Source organism: Pavona decussata, unplaced genomic scaffold (genome assembly GCF_977016875.1).
Source record: "Pavona decussata unplaced genomic scaffold, jaPavDecu1.1 SCAFFOLD_3, whole genome shotgun sequence".
Taxonomy (NCBI): Eukaryota; Metazoa; Cnidaria; class Anthozoa; order Scleractinia; family Agariciidae; genus Pavona; species Pavona decussata.
The window spans coordinates 762,838-782,033 of NW_028145427.1; the positions used below are offsets into that span (position 1 = coordinate 762,838).

Genomic DNA, 19,196 nt, shown 5'->3' on the forward strand with positions numbered 1-19,196 from the left:
CATTGCATAGCATTGCGCTGTATTGCATCGTATTGTATCAGATCTATCTTACCGTATCATATTGTATCTTATCTTTCGTATAGCCTGCACAACAAGCATTTTTGTAATGTTTGGTGCGTTTTTCGCTGTTTGACCGTGCGGAAATTAGGACGGTCAAAAAGGAAAAAACGCACCAAACCCCACACAAACGCTTGTTGCGCAGGCTAGGTTTCGTACTACATCGATTGGTACCCAGTCGTATAGCGTCTTACCTAGCTGAGCGCATATAATGACTAATGACGCGCTGTACAGAAACGACCCTGCTACCAGTAAAAAGTGATTTATAAAAAAGAAAAAATTCAGCCCAACATACCACGTTTTGCTCTATAATTTGCATGAACTGTGCCTGAGGCTTTGGCTAAAAGGAAGAAAAACAAATATATCAAGCAAGACTGCAGGCTCATACAAGCTCAAGGTGACTGGTTCAAATCCGGTTCAACCATGAGCTTTTCTTACGCGTTCTTTGCAAACAAGATTGAAGAACCTTACACTCGTAACATGATTCATCTGCAGCTTATATGTATGTCCATTTCACATACTTTACATATGCGTTATTGACCAAGCGTGAGGTCAGGATGGCTGGATATCGTTTTTATGGACCGAGACGCTAGAACCCATGATGCATTGTTCGAGGATTAAACTTTCCATGCCGAACAGGCAAAGGGTAATCCCGAGATAGCTCCATCTTGCCCGCTCGGGTAGCCAATCACGGCGCAGGATTTGACTCCTCTTGACCGCTTGCGGAGCCAGCCATAATATTCACTTTTAAACCAAGGGTCTTGTTTGCAACTTCCCAATGGCGCCATGTCACGAGGATTAACGATTTATTAAATGGTGTTTGCAAAAAATTATTCTCAAACTCATTAATAATTGATAGAGAGAAAACAAAGGAAATTACCACCGCGAAGGCGGTTTGGAAATGCGATCTTAATTATCCTAAAATTTGGCCAACGTTTGCTTTGAATTTGCCCTAGAATTATAGATAGTTTGAGAAGCTATATCAAATACTCGAAAGAGTGTGTCCTTGCTCAGAGAGGTTTTTTCTCCGAGTTCTCCGGTTTTCCCTTCTTCTCGTGAACCAACATTTCCAAATTCCAATTCGATCTGGATTGTTATCAAGCACTTTATCATGAGCCTCTGGCTCGGGAGATTGCGTAAGCACTCCCCGTGCTATTGACATTAAATAAACTACTTTATCCCATGCCATAGAGATCACAGCCAATCAGAAAGCTAGAAACCCGTTGCATATTCTGCGGTATGCAACGGGTAGTACTCCAGGAACAATCCCGGCGTTCCTCGCGGCCTAATAACCAGTTTGTCAATGAGTTTTTCCTGAATACTTCTTACCTTTTGTTGAAAGGCTTTTATACATTTAATGAGCAGTACCCATTTATATTTTTTTATCAAAATAGTGTACTTTCAAGAAACGTTGCCAATCTGTTGAATATTTTTTCACTGATTGTATTTGCGGTTAAAGCATTAAGGAGTGACGTTTTGTGTTAATTCAATGAGTGGCATGGGATACATTAGTTATGCAATTTGCTTTCTCGTGGTATACCGTGAATATCCCACGAGTGACTTTGACTTTTCTTAGTATATACACTCGCCTAAAGGCTCGTGTGTATACTAAGAAAAATCAAAGTCACTCGTGGGATATTTCACGGTATACCACTCGAAAGCATTGCATAACTAGTATTTACTTTCTTACGCTGTATTGCCTTTTTCGTACCTCTGGGGAGGAAAACGCTGACCAGCTGAAAACGATGATGATGAAAATAATGAACTGACAGGCAAACATCATGGCGTACACGTCAACGGCACCGGAGCCCACCTCAGGATCATAGATACGCCGGAAGAATGTTACCACAGGGAAACATAGTCCACTAAAAGGAGAAAAAAAAACAAGGAATAATTACATTCGCGTTTACTTTTGAGCCGCTTAGCTGGGAGTGATATATTTAACATTCTAACTAGACTGATTTAACTAAAAGAAATGACAAGAAGAATGGTTTTAGCATAAGAAGGAAGACAGAAAACAATAAATAATCCTACATGTCTCATTGTCCAAAGCACACTGATGTCTCGTCTTTGGTTTTCTCAGCCATGAATTTATGAGAACAGGTTTTCACAAACAATAACTCCACCATATGTTTACATGTTTACGGAAGTTTTAATGCCCAAAAATTTTCATTTCGAACCGCACTCTTCCTACACTGTATATCAAAATCGATCGAGCACAAAATCAACAGAACAAGGTGGTAACATGGTTTCGCTAGATGAAAACCTGACGAGGAATTACACTTCCGACAAAAATGCCACTCCTGGTAATGATGATCACATGGTAACTCTCCAGAAAACTCTTGGAGTCGTTGTCGCGTTAGCGGCTATCATTGGAAACGGTTTGTTGATCTTTCTCTTTTGCCGTCACAAAACTCTCCAAAAATTAACGTATTTTCTGTTCATCGATTTGTCGTTCATTGACTTCCTTTACATTGTCATCATAATGCTTCCCTTCATTTGCTATTCAGTTTTCGAAATTCCAAGTATCCGAGAGAAAGCGTTTGCCTCGCTCATCTCCTCTTTAATATACACTTTATTTGTTCTCCTTTCTCTCTCGACTGTGGCACTGCAAACAACGGACAGATATTTGGCGGTGTGTTGGCCTAACTTCTACAAGGTGAACAAGACTAAGACAAAAGTGTTGGTAATCATCCTTCTCAAGTGGATTCTGAACATACTCATAGCTGGAATCGTTCACATCCCGCTCTATAAAATAGATATCGGCGAAAAGTCAGCTGCATTCTACGGAGATATATATCGTCAAAAAAAGACTTTCCAAATCACCAGCTTCTTCACTTTCGGTTACCTTCTGTTGATCGTCGTCCTTGGGTTCTTATCTTTGAAGGCCATTCGAAAGCATTCCCAAACTATGGAGGCAGCAGGGCAGAATGCAAACTCGCCGACAGCAAGAAAGCGCCGAAGAGCCTTCTACACCATAATTATCAGAAAAGCGCTATATTTCGCTTCTTACTTACCGTGTATAATTCTAGCATCAGTAGAAACTGTGTTTGGGATCGAGCTACTTCAACAGCAACCGCTAAGTTTTCTCATAACAATTTCTTTTGCGATTCCCAAGGCGGTGGACCCGTTACTGATTTTATGGAGAGTCAGTGACTTCAAAGAAAAAGTTAGGGAGCTGAAGGCCACCTTTTGCGGTCAAACCGTACAAGAGGAAATTCAGAGCTGTCCTGGACAAATTTCCCTGGAACCTGGGGTTCGTGAGAAGCACTTTAAAGAGGAAAACACAACTTCGACTGCACGGACGGAATCACGGCTGGAGATTTCGAACCCAGGACGGCAAGTTAAGAAAATCAAAACCATTTTACGCGCTCAAAGTATGCGAGACGAAATTCAAAACTATTCCAGACAAATTTTCCTCGCACTTGAAGTTAGTGAAACTCAATGTAAAAAAAAACTCGCCTTTGATTTGCCGTACGGCATCATGGCCTGAGATTTCGAATCGGCGAAGGACTGCGCATTGCAAAGAAAACGATGGGCACTTCAATGGCGTCTTACGTGCACTGAGTATGCATCAGAAAATTAGGAACTATACAAGAGCAATTTTAAATGCTGCAGAAGCCCATGGAACACAATACAGGAAGGAAAAGGCGCTCTTGAAGAGAAGGAGCGCATCCTTGTCTGAGATTTCGAATCCACGACAGTCTGCAAAGACCAGAAGACATAGTTTTTAAAACTGAGCTGCTCGCTCTCATGCCAACAACGTTTGCATCACGGTGCAGAAACCACAGACAAAATAGTTCAGCTGACCACCGTTCTGTACATAAATATTTGTAATTCAACGTTATTAGCATTCATGCTATTTATACTAAGCTGTCTATAGAATACAAGTGCAAAAAAATAATTGTTTTTGAAATTAAATAGCAATGTTTGGCTTTTTTAAAAGAAATATCAACCCATATCTGTCGCCATTATCAAATGCAAATTATGAATGTAGCAGTTGAAGTGTGAAAATTATGATTAGTTGACATTATCCATTTTCACACTTAAACTGCTATAATTCTAACTCATAACCTTAACAATTTGTATTTGATAATGGCGACAGGATGACGCCGACACGTTATGTTCTTGCGTTGATACTTCTCTTAAAATGCTAAATGTTTGGGTCGCTTTGATATTTCAGCCACGATTTCGTTTTCTTGGAAACAACTTTCCAAAGAATGAATTCGAAGAATGACGTTAAGTTGGTTGTTCTACGGTTATCTTTCAAAATAGTATATTAAACAACTTTGATCTATTTAAAAACTAGAAAATTGGGTTTTCAATTCAGCTGTTAACTGAAAGACACTGGCCAAAAATATAATCAGCACAGCTGCGGGCTTAAACCTTTTTCAATCGCGGTTCCAATACTATGTAATATCTCCCTGAAAGCATTACACAACCAAAATCCTTTAAGTCTCTTCAACTTTCCTGTGATAACTCATATTTTTAAACAAACATTTGCTTGAGAATCTTTAATACGGACGGTTTTGACCGGTTGACCCTACGCAAAAATGGCTGACATTTCAATATTTTTTAGTCTTCATTCAATATTCTTTAGTTTGCATTCAAATTAGCCCTACTTACCTCGTTCTTGAGTTCAAAAATCAAAAGAATATTTTACCTTGGACGAGACTAGGGCTTATTTGAATGCAGACAAAGAATATTAAAATGCCAGCCATTTTTGCATAACCGGTCGCTCGACACTAACCATTCTTACAAACACATGGCAGTCTGTGGCATTTCTGTATCTCATCAGTGGTAACACAGAAAACCGCAAAATTTTAGAACAACAAGAAAGCCACAACAGTTTATTAAGCAGCCTTATTCGTGGCTTTCAAAGGCGAAAGAAGGAAACAAAAAAAAAAATGAAAGAAAGAAAGAAATCTTCCCTCGGCCACTAAGCGGGATTCGCGCGCCATCCCTTCAGCCCGAGGGCGCCACACTGGCGTGAACCCTTTAGGGAAAACGATTTTAACAGCCAAAAGACTTCGCACGGCCCAAAAGAAATACGCGAACGAGCTCAGAACACCCTCAGACGTTTCTCTATCACTCTTTCCATTTTACGCCAAAACCCTGCAAGCTAGGGCGACAATCTCGATCTGCTGGAGCCTTTCAAGACGGCTCCTTTTTACGTTCATGTTATCGGATAGTGAGCTTGGGCAGCCAGGTAGGAAAAAAAAAAGAAAAGAAAAGACGAGGACCACGAATGTTTATTCACTGCTCTGCTGCTGTCTTCAAGCCAATCCTTTTACCCGTATTATGAGCTGTGTGGTGTTCCCGTGTTAGTTTCAGTAGATCATGGCGGCTCGTTTGTAAGTAAACAAAAGCCTTCGTTGAGATATAAACCCCGCAATCGCCTGAGTCCATTTCAACCGTGAGGATACGTATAATTATGGTCTAATAATTATTATTAAAAACTGAATCATTGTATAATGCAATTCGAGGGATTTGATTGGCTTAGCGGCCATGGTATATGAGCCATTATACCATGGCCGAGAAATGGCGGTCATTAAATTGTCTGCTGGTTATTATTGCGCAGCGAAATCAGTAAGATCTAGCAATATTTCTTGATTGTTTTTAATAAAACAATTATTCCACTTGCGCTTGTTGGATATGGAATGATTATAGCCAACTCGGCGCTTCGCGCCTCGTTGGCTATCTATCATCTCATATCCAACGCGCGCTCGTGGAATAATTGTTAACTAACCGCTCCTGATTTCTGTGCTTGCTATCTCCATCACCCGTCTCGACATCCTGAAAGCAAAATACCTGTTTAATGCATTGATCAGCACTTTGTCGTGATGCGGTTACCGAAGGCATGACTAAAGCTTCGCCGCGCAATTAACGTATTAAATTTGCTGCTTTGCAAGAGAAAATGAAGTTTTACAAGCCAACAAAATAAAGTCCCATTTAGCTGGGGGGGGGGGGGGGGGGGGGTGCGGAGCTTATTTGTTTTCAGGACTCGAGAAGCAAGGGAGGGGGTGGAATAGGGAACTTATTTCAAGTCATGAGTTTTGAAAAAATAACCAAAATTTTACCAACTGAAACATAACACAAATGTACTGCGTGTCACAGACGTCTTGTTTTAACTGTTTTACTACCATGAGACAAAACAACTACTGTTTGGTACCCTTTCTTTGCAAATTTGAAGATGGTGGTGGCGGCGGAATTGAAAGGAGAGGGGGGGGGGGATTTAAAAAAATCTGACCTCCAAATTGGGGCGCGCGGTAAAAGAGAAAAAAAAGCGAAGTTTCCCCAACCGCTGTGCTCATCTTGGTCGGGCTTTAATGCCATACCAGGCGATACTTTTCTGTGATCTTTCACTTCATATTATTTCAAACGGTGACACTCTTACGAGATGAATGGTGTACAGACCTGTGATTGCTGTGTTGAGACGCTAGTTTCCGTGGAGAGCGATCTGTCCAGCATCATGGAGCCACCATAACCGGGGGCGAACTGACCTGAAGAATATTGACAGAGATTTCAGTTTCACGGCCATTTTCTCGTATTTTTTACCATGCGAGGTTACGTTACTCCTTCCTGCGATTGCTACAGGACACAGCCATAAAACAACACTTGAATAAACAAACCTCTACACAACGATAACTTCTGGCATTGAAGAGGAGCGGGTCTCCATTTGGGAGGAAGGGGATGGGGAGGATTTAACACGTGCCGTTATCAAAAGGTTTCGTTGAAAGTCAAAAGCGATGGGGAGGTCACTTTATCCACCTCACAACTTTCACCGCAGAGCAATTACCAAAGTGTTCCAGGTCACGTTACAAACGAAGGTAACTGTGTGAAACACTTCGCAATTTTTGTCCTGAGAAATCCGCCTTCGCTGCAATAATCGACTGGTGGTTTCTAACCTAGCGACAAAAGCAGCCTTACACGTGTGCAGAACACAACAATGCCCCTTATTAATAATAATAATAATAATAATAATAATAATAATAATAATAATAATAATAATAATAATAATAATAATAATAATAATAATAATAATAATTTATTTTATTTTTTACACGTGTGCAGAACACAACAATGCCCCTTATAACGATAAAAATAAAATAAAATGGGTTTACGACATTGAAATGAAAACTGCTTTCTCAGTTAAATACCTGGAGGTGATACAGGTGACGTGGGTCCTTCGTCAGTATCATCTCCTTCGTCTCCATTCGTTTTGTCTTTCCACAAACCGTGCACCTGTGAAAATAAGATACCAACTCTTCAACACATACACAGCTTCTTACCTGGCATTCTTTGCCACGTTTTCGTACGCTTATTGGACTGGTCGCGTAAAGGGAAAAGATTACCTGAATGGAATTTGAATTTCTAAAGTAATTCTTCACAAGGATTAACGCCCTTGCGGAGGTTAAACCACTCATTTTAGGATTAAAAACTAAACGACACAATGGGATAGTTATTAAAAGACAGTTTAGACGGTGTTTAACAAAACCACGTTCTAAGCCATTTTCAGTTTGGCCAACAATCATATCTAAACATTGTCTTCTGCTGACGGTAACAAGAAGGCTTGCATCCCAGACTAGAAAACTATTTATCTACTTCAAATAAACCACTTGTAAACAGATTTGGAGGCCCACTGATTTCTTAAGCCGCGGCCTAAGGTAGACTCTGTATAAATAACTGGCCCCGGTAATGGGTTTATTTTATAGCCCTTCAAATTGCGACCATTTTGGGCGCCATAGCCCTTAAAGCTTTTGTCCTGGCAGCCTATGCATCTTACTAATTGACATGAGACGTTTTATATCTTGCACTCTTCATTTTCACTATTCATTATTCACACTTCATCTCTGCCATCTGGAGGGTCTTAAATAATATCTGTGGAGGAAATCTATATCTGAGATAAAGGAGAGGGTGGGGGCTTCTGTCCAAGACGCATATATCTATAGCCATTAATTCTTGTATCGGAGGGGTCTTATTTTATTCCGGATTTTCTCTTACATCCAAGGCTCTGCTTCAACGACTGTATCCTCACCAACTGAGCTATAAACACAAAGCTGATACATCTATGTACGTTATTTGGGCGATCAGCGTTGAACATGCAATTAAAACTACACCACGCCCGATAAACAGATCACGACAATTCACCCAGAATACGTTGAAATTTTAGAAAGAAACGTGAACAATAAGCAAGAACGGCTTTTTCTGGAAGCATTACATTCTATCCAAGACCACAACTGTGTTAGCGAACATATACATTTCCGACAGGTTTATTTACCAATGGTAGCATCCCTGGGGACAAGCGGCAATCAAGAACAGTAAATTGTGCAAACAGTTTCAAATCCTAACGAAGGCAACTTATGATTGCCGAAAATTGAGTATTTTAAAAGTTTTTAAGAGGTGAAATTTTTACTGTTTTTAGGTCAGATTCAAAATTGTTTTAGTTGAAACGCATCTATGTATCTATAGCACAGAATTACCTTCAGAGAATATCTGTGAAAGAAGAGAACCAACAACAACAGGAGATCGTAAGCGGAAGTGTGGCCATCTCGTTCGATTCCGATCAGTCTGGGTGGACACATGGGGCTGTTCTTCTCTAAACCTTCCGCTCGATTACAATCATTGATATCAATGAACTGAAACTTGAACAAGTACTTCACAACGATCACCACCTGCGTGTATGTCATCACCGTGATCCAGAAGATCTTGGTCGGCCTGGGGATCGATAGCATGCCCCACAGGAACACCAAGAATGGAAGTGGCATTGACAAGACACTGGCGTAAACCATATGGTTTAATATCATCAGCATGTAACACAGAAGATCAGTGTTGGCTAGCAGTGCGTAAACAAACGCTATTGTGAGACGTGAAATGCGCATGTTGGATTTCCGCCAGCTGGCGCTGCCATCAACATCATCCAGATCCAAGTTTGACGCTGACCACGCATCGTCGTCCTCCATTGTGACTCGTGACGTCATACTCTGAGTGTTCAAGAAATGGAAGCAAAGAGAAATAATTAGGAAATTCACAAAGAGGAGCTAAAGCTACTTTTCTGTTTTTGTCCATTTGCGCGCTCACGTTCCATTAACTAAGGAAACAAAATGTTTCTGACAAAAAAACGCTAAGAAATATATTTTGTTTCCCAACAACACAAGTCCATAGTGGAATAATCATTGCATGTGTTTATAAATGGGAAAACATGCTCGATTGAATGAATATGATGGATATTCAGGCAGATTAAATAACATTTGGTTTAGTTTCAAGGTTATATGAGTGATTAACGTTACACTAAAGGAATTCTGGTGGAACATAGGTTAAATGTGAGGCATACTAATGTAGCGAAAAACTAAATCCAAAAGGAAAAGGAACAGGAACAGGAACAAAATAAATTAAAAAAAAAACACCATAAACTCATTCACCCTATTTGCTTCCTTTTTTAATTGTAAAGAATGATTGTAAGTATAATTGTAGCGTGTTCCAAGTAATTAATGTATTGTAATTATAATTATATATAATGCAAGTATTGTAATGTATTAGTGACGTATTGTACGCAAGTCTCGTATTGTACGTGATTAGTAAGTAGTGTATTGTTGTGTTAAGCGATGTATTATCAGTCAGTATTGTATTGTAAGTTATGCATGGTATGTAAGAAAAATTTTGTAAGTTTAGTAGCGACATGTAAGTAAGGAACGTAAGGTAAGTGTACTTGGCAGCGTTTTGCGAATGTAATCTGTTAATTAAAAAAAAAACTTAATTTATCCCTGTCATAAAGATCATATTTAGTTAAACAAGAACAAAATAAAACTAGGCTCTCCAAAGAATAACCTCATATTTAAAGGAAGGAAGGTATTGCAATAACATGATCTACTGAACCTTTGTGTCTGCCTCGGGGTCTGAAGCTTCTCCGAGCCGAAGCCGAGCACCCGCGTAACCGAACTTAGCACGACGAAGCTTCTCAATTCTTTTCTCCTTGCGTTCTTTCTTCAGCTGGTCAGCAATCTCTCGATAGTCTTTCGAAATGTCATTTAGCAGGTCTATGACTTTATCCACAGAGATGGCGATATAGTAATAAAGCCAGCTACACCACCGCTTAATCTTGTCCACAAATCCCTCGGGTTCTCCGTCGTCTTCGGGTAATTCAGGAGCAATGACGTTCAGGAAGTCGTCATCTTCATCCGCAGAGCTGCTAGCAATTTCCCGCCCACTAGATGAGGTTGCCCCACCTGTGGTTTCTGTTGGTTTCGCTACGTACAGAAGTGTAAAATGATTAGCAGTCGGCTCGGAGGCCCGCGCAAAGAGACAGCTTAGAGACACTTCAAACTATGACAATAGTATAGAAAGATTCTCCTATAGGCAAGTTTGAGATTTCACCACCGGAACTTTACCTATGTAACAAACAAAAATTTAAGAAAACGATAGCTGGTATGGGCAGTCTCTTCTCGTCTTTTTCTCCTAGCTCCAGTCTCGAGTTTTTTTGCTCAGCTATTTCGCGCGCCCTCAGCTCTCGACTATCCAGAAAGGGACTGCTAGCAGTCTAAATAGCTGGATTTCAAAGTAGCAAATCCATTTTCATTCTCCTATTGAGTTATACCTTTGTCTCCAGTCTCCTTGGTTTCGGTTTGGTCTCCTTCTGCTTCACTTGGACAGGGAGTCCTGTCGTGAGTTGGTGTCCCTGTGGGAGACTCACTCTCTATTTCATCTTCTGATTCACTCTCAAACCATTTGTAATCCCCAGAGTAGATCGCTGTACAAAAGTAAGTTAACGTGATCTTAGATAAATTCTTACAACGAATACCATCAGAAATATGTGAAGAATATAAAGGAGAATTTGTTGGTTTGTCTAAGAAATGCAACGAGGGGAAAAAGTTCAGCATTATTTTTTTTTTTTCCCAAAAGTTCAGCATTATGTACCTTCATAGTGGGACTGCGGCTCGTACTGTTCTCCTTCCGGGTGCAACTTAGCAAGCTTCTTTTTCAGTTTGTAAAGCCTATAATGGAAACAACATGATAAAATAAACGGCAGGTTACAACGGTTTTCCCGCACTTGAAACTGGTTACATTTTTTCCCGCGCTTGGCACGTGTTACACGTTTTCCCGCGTTTCCAGTTGACACTGATTACGCTGGCGAATTCCCGCGCTTGGCACTGGTAACATGATTTCCCGCGCTTGGCTGAATACAAGTTTACCTGCGTTTTGCACCGGTAAGGTGCCGCGCTTGGCACCAGAAAGATTTTTTAATGAAGTGTTCACGTGTTCTTCGCTGTTGGCACTAATAGAACTTGCTAGCCTTAACAATGATCAGATGCTAATGCTACAGCTATTTGCAAATAAAACAAAGCTTTGTAGTCACTATGCTTCTGTTGTAGTTTTAAAACATTAATAACATAAACATTTTTACAGAGAAACAACTACTTACGATTTCCTGATTCGATCCATTTTTCCTTTGTCTTCTCGTCTGACAGCATCTAACTGAGTCCGAACATGCTCATAAACTAGCTCCGCTCCCCTTTGGAGACAAATATACAGTTATACATTATTTTGCTCAATACTAATTAACCTGATTGTAACAAGTGTGAATGTGTGTGTCTGTTATGTGTCCGCGTATTAATAGATAATGAGCCACATGATATTGAGAAGTTTAATCGAATGTAATCAACATTGTTAAAGGGCCATAATTAGTTCCACTATATTGTGCCCTTCTCCATTCCTATTTTGCTTTCATCTTTATGCCATCAAAAGCAAACTGAAGTATTTTAGCCGTGATAGAGATGTACTCTTCAGTCAGTGACAGGCATTCTCGGAAAAAAGGAAAATCTGAGTTCTCCCAACCGAACCTATGACATTCCGATTAATAGTTTGGATGCTCTAGTTCTAGTTCTGTCATTTATTCAAAGGCTTAAAATATATAGTGTGTTCACGGCGGCCATCTTGGAGAAGTGAAACAATAGAATGATTTTCCTTTGGGAAATAAACTTTATTATTATGCAAATATCTTTTATTGTTTAGCTCTCCAACATGGCCGCCGTGAGAACACTCTACAACATCACATTTCCTTCATATTTCTTTTTTAAAAGTAACCGAATAGCAACCTGGACGAACCCACCTGCTCGCCATGTCAGATTGCTCTCTGTGGTCGCGCACAACATGTTTAAAATAATCAGATGTGAACACGCGATACTGAATGACCAGGAACGTGAAGCATGCGCAGTCCATAGCAAGCCCGGTGTCATCCGGCGCTACGCAGTCAGCGATGGCGGTGTCTGTTTTGTTTTTGTATCCACCTTGTCTGAGACAGAACAAGCTTAACAGCTGTAGCGCCCAACAACCCGTGTGCTTCTTGACATAGTCTACATACACACACGACACAAGCTGAAGGGAAATAACAAAAAAAAGAGTTATTTCTTTACAGCACGACAATTCAGTCAGAGCTAATTGCGCAAATTTCGAGCAGTTTTTTCCTTAAGGAATTTCAAAGGTGTCCGTACGTTCTGGGTCGATTTAACAAATAGATTCCACGCTGCCGTGCGTCTGTTCAGTAACAAATCACAGATGACGTCAAAATGTGGTAAGAACAAAAGAGTGATGTTCTTACCACATTTTGACGTCTATTTAGATCTATTACTGAACAGACGCACGGCATCATGGAATCTATTTGTTTTATATAAGAAACAAAAGTTGTTAATGATGACGTCACCTACGCGCCTGTCCTCCAATAGATCATAAGTAAGAACCAATCAAAACGCGTGTAGAATTCAGCTTGTTATATAACTGGAATTTAGAAGTGTCGGTTTTTGTGGGGGGAAGAAAACCAGACGACCCGGAGAAAAACCCTCGGAGCAGGGACAAGAACCAACAACGCTCCCTCCACAAAAACCAACACTTTTAAATACCAATTCAATGTGTGGCAAATAAATAAATAAATAAATAAATAAATAAATAAATAAATAAATAAATAAATAAATAAATAAATAAATAAATACCACAGGCAAGTAGTTAGTTTTCATTTAAGAGAAAAGGGCATTTCAGATTTAGGGAGTGGGGGTGGGGGGGGGGGGGGAGGTGTAGCCGATCTGTTTATAACAGAAGGAACTCAGACAGGTCAAATTTATTCGAACCCCCAGATTTGGTCCTCGGGTGATTCCTTCACAGTGTTGTACACAAATGAAATCCTGGGAAAAATACTACTTAGTTTCGACTTTTGTGGCGACTTTTGTATGCGAGGCATTATTCCGCGTTCAATTTTTTTAGAGAGATATTCTTAGTGTCAAGGATGGTGACGATGTGTTTGAAGAGATTTACTTCCAGGATCTGAACGTTCGACAAAAACCTTGCTTTGAGAGAGTTTGGCGTGGGCGAAATCCCAAAAATATAAAACAACAACAGCAACAAAAACAATGTTCATCCACGGAATGCGTCCGTTGCGCGCATTTTCTTTTAACCGTGTAAACCAAACAAGAACAATTTTCTCAAATACTACAAAAATTGCATCAGAATAAAACTTCTCCACTCTGAGTAAAAGGAAAAAGGTTACGGCGTATCGCTAGACTCTCTCGCAGCCGTTCTGTGTCTCGTCAGGAGCGTTGCGTGACGACACACAGAACGGCTGCGAGGGAGACTAGCGTATCGCCGGCATCAGTTTAAATGATGCTTACCTGCAAACAAACTTTAGCTAGGAGCGTAAAGTAGTTGTATCCAATGAAAATTTTCCACAGTCTAAACAGCCGTGTTCTCGGCTGAAGATAGAGCGCTTGCCCATGCCATAGGAAGAAAAAGCACCATAATATGAAACCGAAATTGAAGATGCTGATAGTACTTTGGACGGTGATGTAAACCACAGCTAATGTCACCCAGTACATGTGTTGAAACACAAACACCTGAGACAAAAACACACTCATAAGCTTCTGTGTTAGTAAAAAAAAAGGTTCGAATCGTTCTTTTCTCTTCTTTCGGTGTGTAGAAGGGAAATCACTAGGGACGTCTAGGCTCTAGTACAAGTACTCTTTGTAAACGATGAACGTGAAGCGACTGTTTTGAATGATTATAGCTAAGCCCTTTTGTGATTTCAAAAAGACGACATCACTTACGTAACGTTTCGAGGACTTTTTTTCGCTACTAAGCCGTTCTCACCAAAAACTCGTCGTGAAATGAAGACGGCTATCTCGTTTTCCCGCCAAAATGACTGACTCATTCGCAGGCGCTCTTTGAGTTGTCTGTTGGAAAACCTCGTCGTAGTCGATGTCGTACTAGAACCTAACGGTCTTTACTGAGACCCAAATAACGGTTACGTTTCAAAGGAAAAAACTAAGAATGGTGCCTCCTTTTCAAATAGATAACGCACACACAAGACCAGGTGAACGAAGATGGGAAGCATGTTATGTCAAAAAAGGGACAGTGTTTGAGAGAAAAAGTTGAACGAAGATTGAACGCATGTATTGTAAAAAAGGGGTATAGTACTCGAAAGAAAATATATAATCTTCAATTGGTTCTTCTCAAGTGAAAGCGAAAAGGATACGCTTTGCGGCCAATGTAGAAAAGGAAACATTTCTTGCTGTTTCGTGAAAAAACCTGTTCACGCTTTTCTTGAAAACCCCTAACCTCCCTCTCCATCGCCCGTTGTTTACAAGATCACTAAAGGCAAAAAAACCTAAAAATTCACGACATATGTCAAAGCAAAAATTCCCAAAGAACAATCAAACAACACCTAGTCTTCGTTTTAATTAAGCAATGATTTTACCTTGGAGAAATCTAGCCATGTTATGTTCCACATGAAGTCAGGTGTGGTAGTTTTTCCCCGGCTGTCGCGTCTGCTAGAGTTGAAACCTGAGCTTGTTGTTCCTTCCTCGCTTGATCGCTGGAATCGCTCGATAGAAAACACGTTCTCTTGACAACAAGCAAACAACAACTGGAAGAAGTCACCTGAAAATAGAACAACAAAACATGAACTTAAGATACAACAAACACGCGTGCGTGTGTTTTTGTTATAATTGTATCAGCGTTATCGCCCGTTTTAACCTTACACATTATTTTCTTTTCCAACTGTCTATTGATCGTTTTCCGTCTTTTCGGGTTATTTGATAAGAGGTGACAAAAACTGACTTCCTTCAAAATGCGAACACACTTTATTCCCTGTAACAGGAACGCAAGAGGACACAGAGCTGAAGACTGTGTTACTTGCAGACAAGCTAAGCTCATAACATGTATGCTAGCTCTCTGGAACATTACAATCTGGTGAGTGGCTTCAAGTTCACTTGCTCAGCGGAGATGTCTGGTGTACTTAATCAAAAGAAGCTTGGGGTCGGTCGAGTGGTGTCGGTGTCCGGTCTATCTACTCAAAAGAAGCTTGGGGTGTTTAGGTGACGTCTAGTTTACATACCTACATGTAAAAGAAATCTAGGGTCGGGTCGGGTGGGTGGTGTCTGATCTACTTACCCAAAAGAAGCTTGGGGTCAGGTGGAAGTTTCACATCCGTGAGGTACAGCCAGTGAACAAGATTGGCGTTTAACGCGCTGGTCCACGGATATGCTGTAAAAAGACATCAACAGTCGTTATAGGAAACAAGCTAGGACAATGACTCACTGTGCCTGCCGCTCACATGACGCTTCGTTCTCGCCAGTTGCTTTTTACCCGTCAAAACAGGCAGCGTATTGAACATTTGTCATTCATTAACTTTGGGAAACCAGCAAAAGCTGTTTTCAGAGGTAGGCAAGGAGGTAATGATAAGCTTAGCAGCGTACAGTTCATACAGACCGCGTGGCACTGGTCAATACAATGATCACCACAACACTGTAGTCGGCCTAGTCCGGAGGCTCATAAGTTCAAATTCCACAGAAGTCAAAACATTTTTCCTTGACCTCGGCTAGCCCCATTTCCCTCACAGACAACTCGTAGGACAGAAGTATTCGCTTCCGCATTCTAAAATAAACTTAAATTTAAACTCTGACATTTCACGGGTGCTAACACACTTTGAAGTTACTACTTTAGAGTGTAGTATTGAGGGCCCTGCACCCGAGTGTCGCAATTTGGCGTTGTTGAAAAGGAAGGAAACTTAAATACACAAGATCTCAACAGGCTAATCAAACTTAGTAATTTATTTCAGTAATGTCAATTCACCGTGGGTTATCACCTTGACGTGGTGGTGAAGCTTGTGAGGCTCAGTGACCTTTAGAGCTATGCCGGCTGGGACCTTGGTCCCTGGCAGGTTCAACCTTGCCGGATTGGTCAAGAGGTAGAGCCCAGACAGAGAATAACCCACCGTTCCTACCGGTAGTAGGTTGAGCTTGGGGCCAATCACCCCTTCTTGTAAAAAGTAACAGATTACGGAAACCTTAAATTCTCGAATCAATGAGTGTTATCTCGGGAGTAGTACAACGACTTGCCAAACTCCAGAAGATGAATACATCAAATGGGGCGACGGTGGTATGACGGGTACACGCCCAATCCGAAAGGAAGCCTCTACTCTGATCAAGTCATTTGCTAACCCCAAAAAGATGCTCCGCATAGGAAATTTAATAAGGCCCCATTTCCCTTAAAGGGAAAAGGACCAAATGATGATGATGACTTTAGAGTGTAGTATTGAGGGCCCTGCACCCGAGTGTCGCAATTTGGCGCTGTTGAAAAGGAAGGAAACTTAAATACACAAGATCTCAACAGGATAATCAAACTTAGTAATTTATTTCAGTAATGTCAATTACACGGAGAGTACTAGCGCAATCTCCCGAGCCAGAGGCTCGTGATAAAGTGCTTGACAACAACCCAGATGGAACTGGAATTTGCAAATGTTGGTTTTTGAGTTGAGGGGAAAACCGGAGTACCCGGAGAAAAACCTCCTTGGAGCACGGACGAGAATCAACAACAAATTCAAAGCACATATGACGCCAAGTCCGGGAATCGAGCCCTGGCCACATTGGTGGGAGGCGAGTGCTCTCACCACTGCGACATCCCTTCTCCCACCTCCCCTCCCCTCCCCCCTCCCCTAAAAAAAGTGTCCTCACCCAGACAAAGTGCAGGAGGCCATCCCAAGACAAGCAGGTACTGCAGAGGTAGGAGCACCGCCAGAAAGCCCACATACACGGGCCACACAATGGAGGAGTTCTGTCGGCCCAGCACTAAAAAGGCCCCCAGCCAAATGGCGTACACTACGGACGTGATATCACAACGCACGGCCATGTTGATTACAATCATGACAAGACAAACCTGAAAACAACGATGAAAAGTTAAATAAAGCGCCATAAATTTTTATATCCAGTGAAAAGTGGACTAACAAGGCCACTCTCCCTGATAAGCGCTGTTTATAACCTACCATCAATTTCTGCTCGTTCTCATTGGACAAAACACGTCACGTGGTACAAAATCGGCCGACGATGATCAGACGATAACAGTCATCCGATTTGATAAAAATCTCCCGATGAAAGAATGTCACAGTTTAGGGTCTTAGTTGTTGTAATGCAATCACGATTTAATTAAATGAACGAATTTAAGTCTAGTTGAACTAGTTAGCTCGTATTTATGTGGCTGCAACCACGCCTTGGCCATCAATGGCTGTTTTTGTCTTTTCCACAGTAAAGCGCACACATTTCAGAAATCAATCGCAAGGTTATACAATAAATAAACCCCTTTCTGGCTTGCGTCCTCAAAATTTCACAGTTGCTCTCCAAGCATTTGTTAACTTTTAGGACAATCTTTCAGCCTTGTGCATTATCATCCGATATACCAGCTGCCTGAAGAAGTTTATATCTATCAGAAATTAATGAGGGCCAAAATAATTCTTACCTCCCAGCCAAAGTGGAAGAAGAATTTGTTGCACAAATACTTGACGCAGCTGACGATTCCTTCATCAGAATCAGGTCGAGTTATTCCGGGGAACAATATTCCTTGTTCAGGTTCTTTCAAGTTCTTTCTCCAACGGTAAAGTTTCTAGAGATACACACAAAGAGGAAGCGTAGTAAAAAGGGTTTGTAGATTTATTTGTTGAGGTAATAACGATAGATCAGTTTTACGGTGATACATCAGGCTAAGGACTCTTTTTGTCGTTTTGTTTCAATGATAAATTCACCAGCAAGAATGAGACAATACATTTGTGATTAGCTACGTCTGAGGGGGTCATGAGTGAACCATGGTAGATCCACAAAACGAGAAAACGAACGTTCATTGGCACAGTTCTGAGAAATAGGAGCTATCCGGCTGAGACTCAGTTTGGCGTGAAGAAGTTTTCATTAGAATAAAGTTGAGCCCAAAGTTGAAAAAACAACGTATTTTATGACTGCATGGCTGGGGCATTTGACCGGCCCATTTGACCAGCTCATTGTCCCCACCACGGGGCACTGGCCAAAAAATGCTAATGCCCGGGGGGTTAGCCCAAGGTGGGGCACTGTTGAAACTGACGTAATGTTTAAAACACGAGCAGCAGTGTTTTATCAGGCTTTAAAACCACGAGGCGCAGCCGAGTGGTTTTAAACCCGATAAAACACGTGCTGCGAGTTTTTTGAACGGCTTCAAAAACATTCCTAGAAAAGCGTGTGTCAAGAAAGTTCATAACAAATATGATGCTTTTGTAAACGTTGGAAATTAGCATACGAGAAAAACATTTAACACCACATACTAATAAGGAGGAGGTTTTATCGGGTTTTAAAAACACTGCACGTGATGTTTCATCGACCATTTGATAGGTCAATGGGCTTATGAATTATTAATGAGTTTCTGAATAATGCATAAACATAGACACACAAAATCAACGGGAGCACCAACTAACCATGTTATACCAGGAAAAGATAAAAGGATTTTAACTTGAATCCGCCATGAGTCGGTACGACTGCGCCAGAAACGAGAACGCGCGGAAAGTAATAAAGTAATTAAATGTTAATTTTGTACTTTCCAGAAAATTATTTCTTCTTGTTGTACTTTGTACCTGGTGATGCTTAATGACGGCGTGCAACACAATGACGATTACAATCATCAAGTATCCCTACAAACAAAACAAAAAGAAATGTACTGAAAAGATTATTTTCCTGCTCTGGAAACATAATAATGACAAAAAATTACTGACTCAAAGAAAAATAGTTTCTCGGAACGAAATATTTCAACGCTATCTCAACGCCTTCTTTAATCGTTTGATCTTGTTAATCAGTCACGTGACTCAC

At 40.8% G+C, this 19,196-nt stretch overlaps 1 protein-coding gene across 2 annotated transcripts in view; it reads right to left on the minus strand.

Annotated features, from left to right (window-relative positions):
• LOC146489766 (piezo-type mechanosensitive ion channel component 1-like) overlaps positions 1-19,196 on the minus strand; it is a 46,217-nt gene that overhangs the window by 11,606 nt on the left and 15,415 nt on the right. For both annotated transcript variants that reach the window (XM_085092833.1, XM_085092780.1), the window contains 17 exons: positions 18,965-19,021; positions 17,830-17,973; positions 17,052-17,253; positions 15,490-15,582; positions 14,795-14,976; positions 13,713-13,934; positions 12,164-12,429; positions 11,477-11,566; positions 10,972-11,048; positions 10,652-10,804; positions 9,934-10,304; positions 8,541-9,041; positions 7,218-7,302; positions 6,475-6,560; positions 5,807-5,853; positions 1,769-1,922; positions 353-397 (listed from right to left, as the gene is read on the minus strand). In XM_085092833.1, the coding sequence (XP_084948959.1) occupies positions 353-397; positions 1,769-1,922; positions 5,807-5,853; positions 6,475-6,560; positions 7,218-7,302; positions 8,541-9,041; positions 9,934-10,304; positions 10,652-10,804; positions 10,972-11,048; positions 11,477-11,566; positions 12,164-12,429; positions 13,713-13,934; positions 14,795-14,976; positions 15,490-15,582; positions 17,052-17,253; positions 17,830-17,973; positions 18,965-19,021 (2,775 nt within the window). The remainder of the gene's footprint in view (positions 1-352; positions 398-1,768; positions 1,923-5,806; positions 5,854-6,474; positions 6,561-7,217; positions 7,303-8,540; positions 9,042-9,933; positions 10,305-10,651; positions 10,805-10,971; positions 11,049-11,476; positions 11,567-12,163; positions 12,430-13,712; positions 13,935-14,794; positions 14,977-15,489; positions 15,583-17,051; positions 17,254-17,829; positions 17,974-18,964; positions 19,022-19,196) is intronic.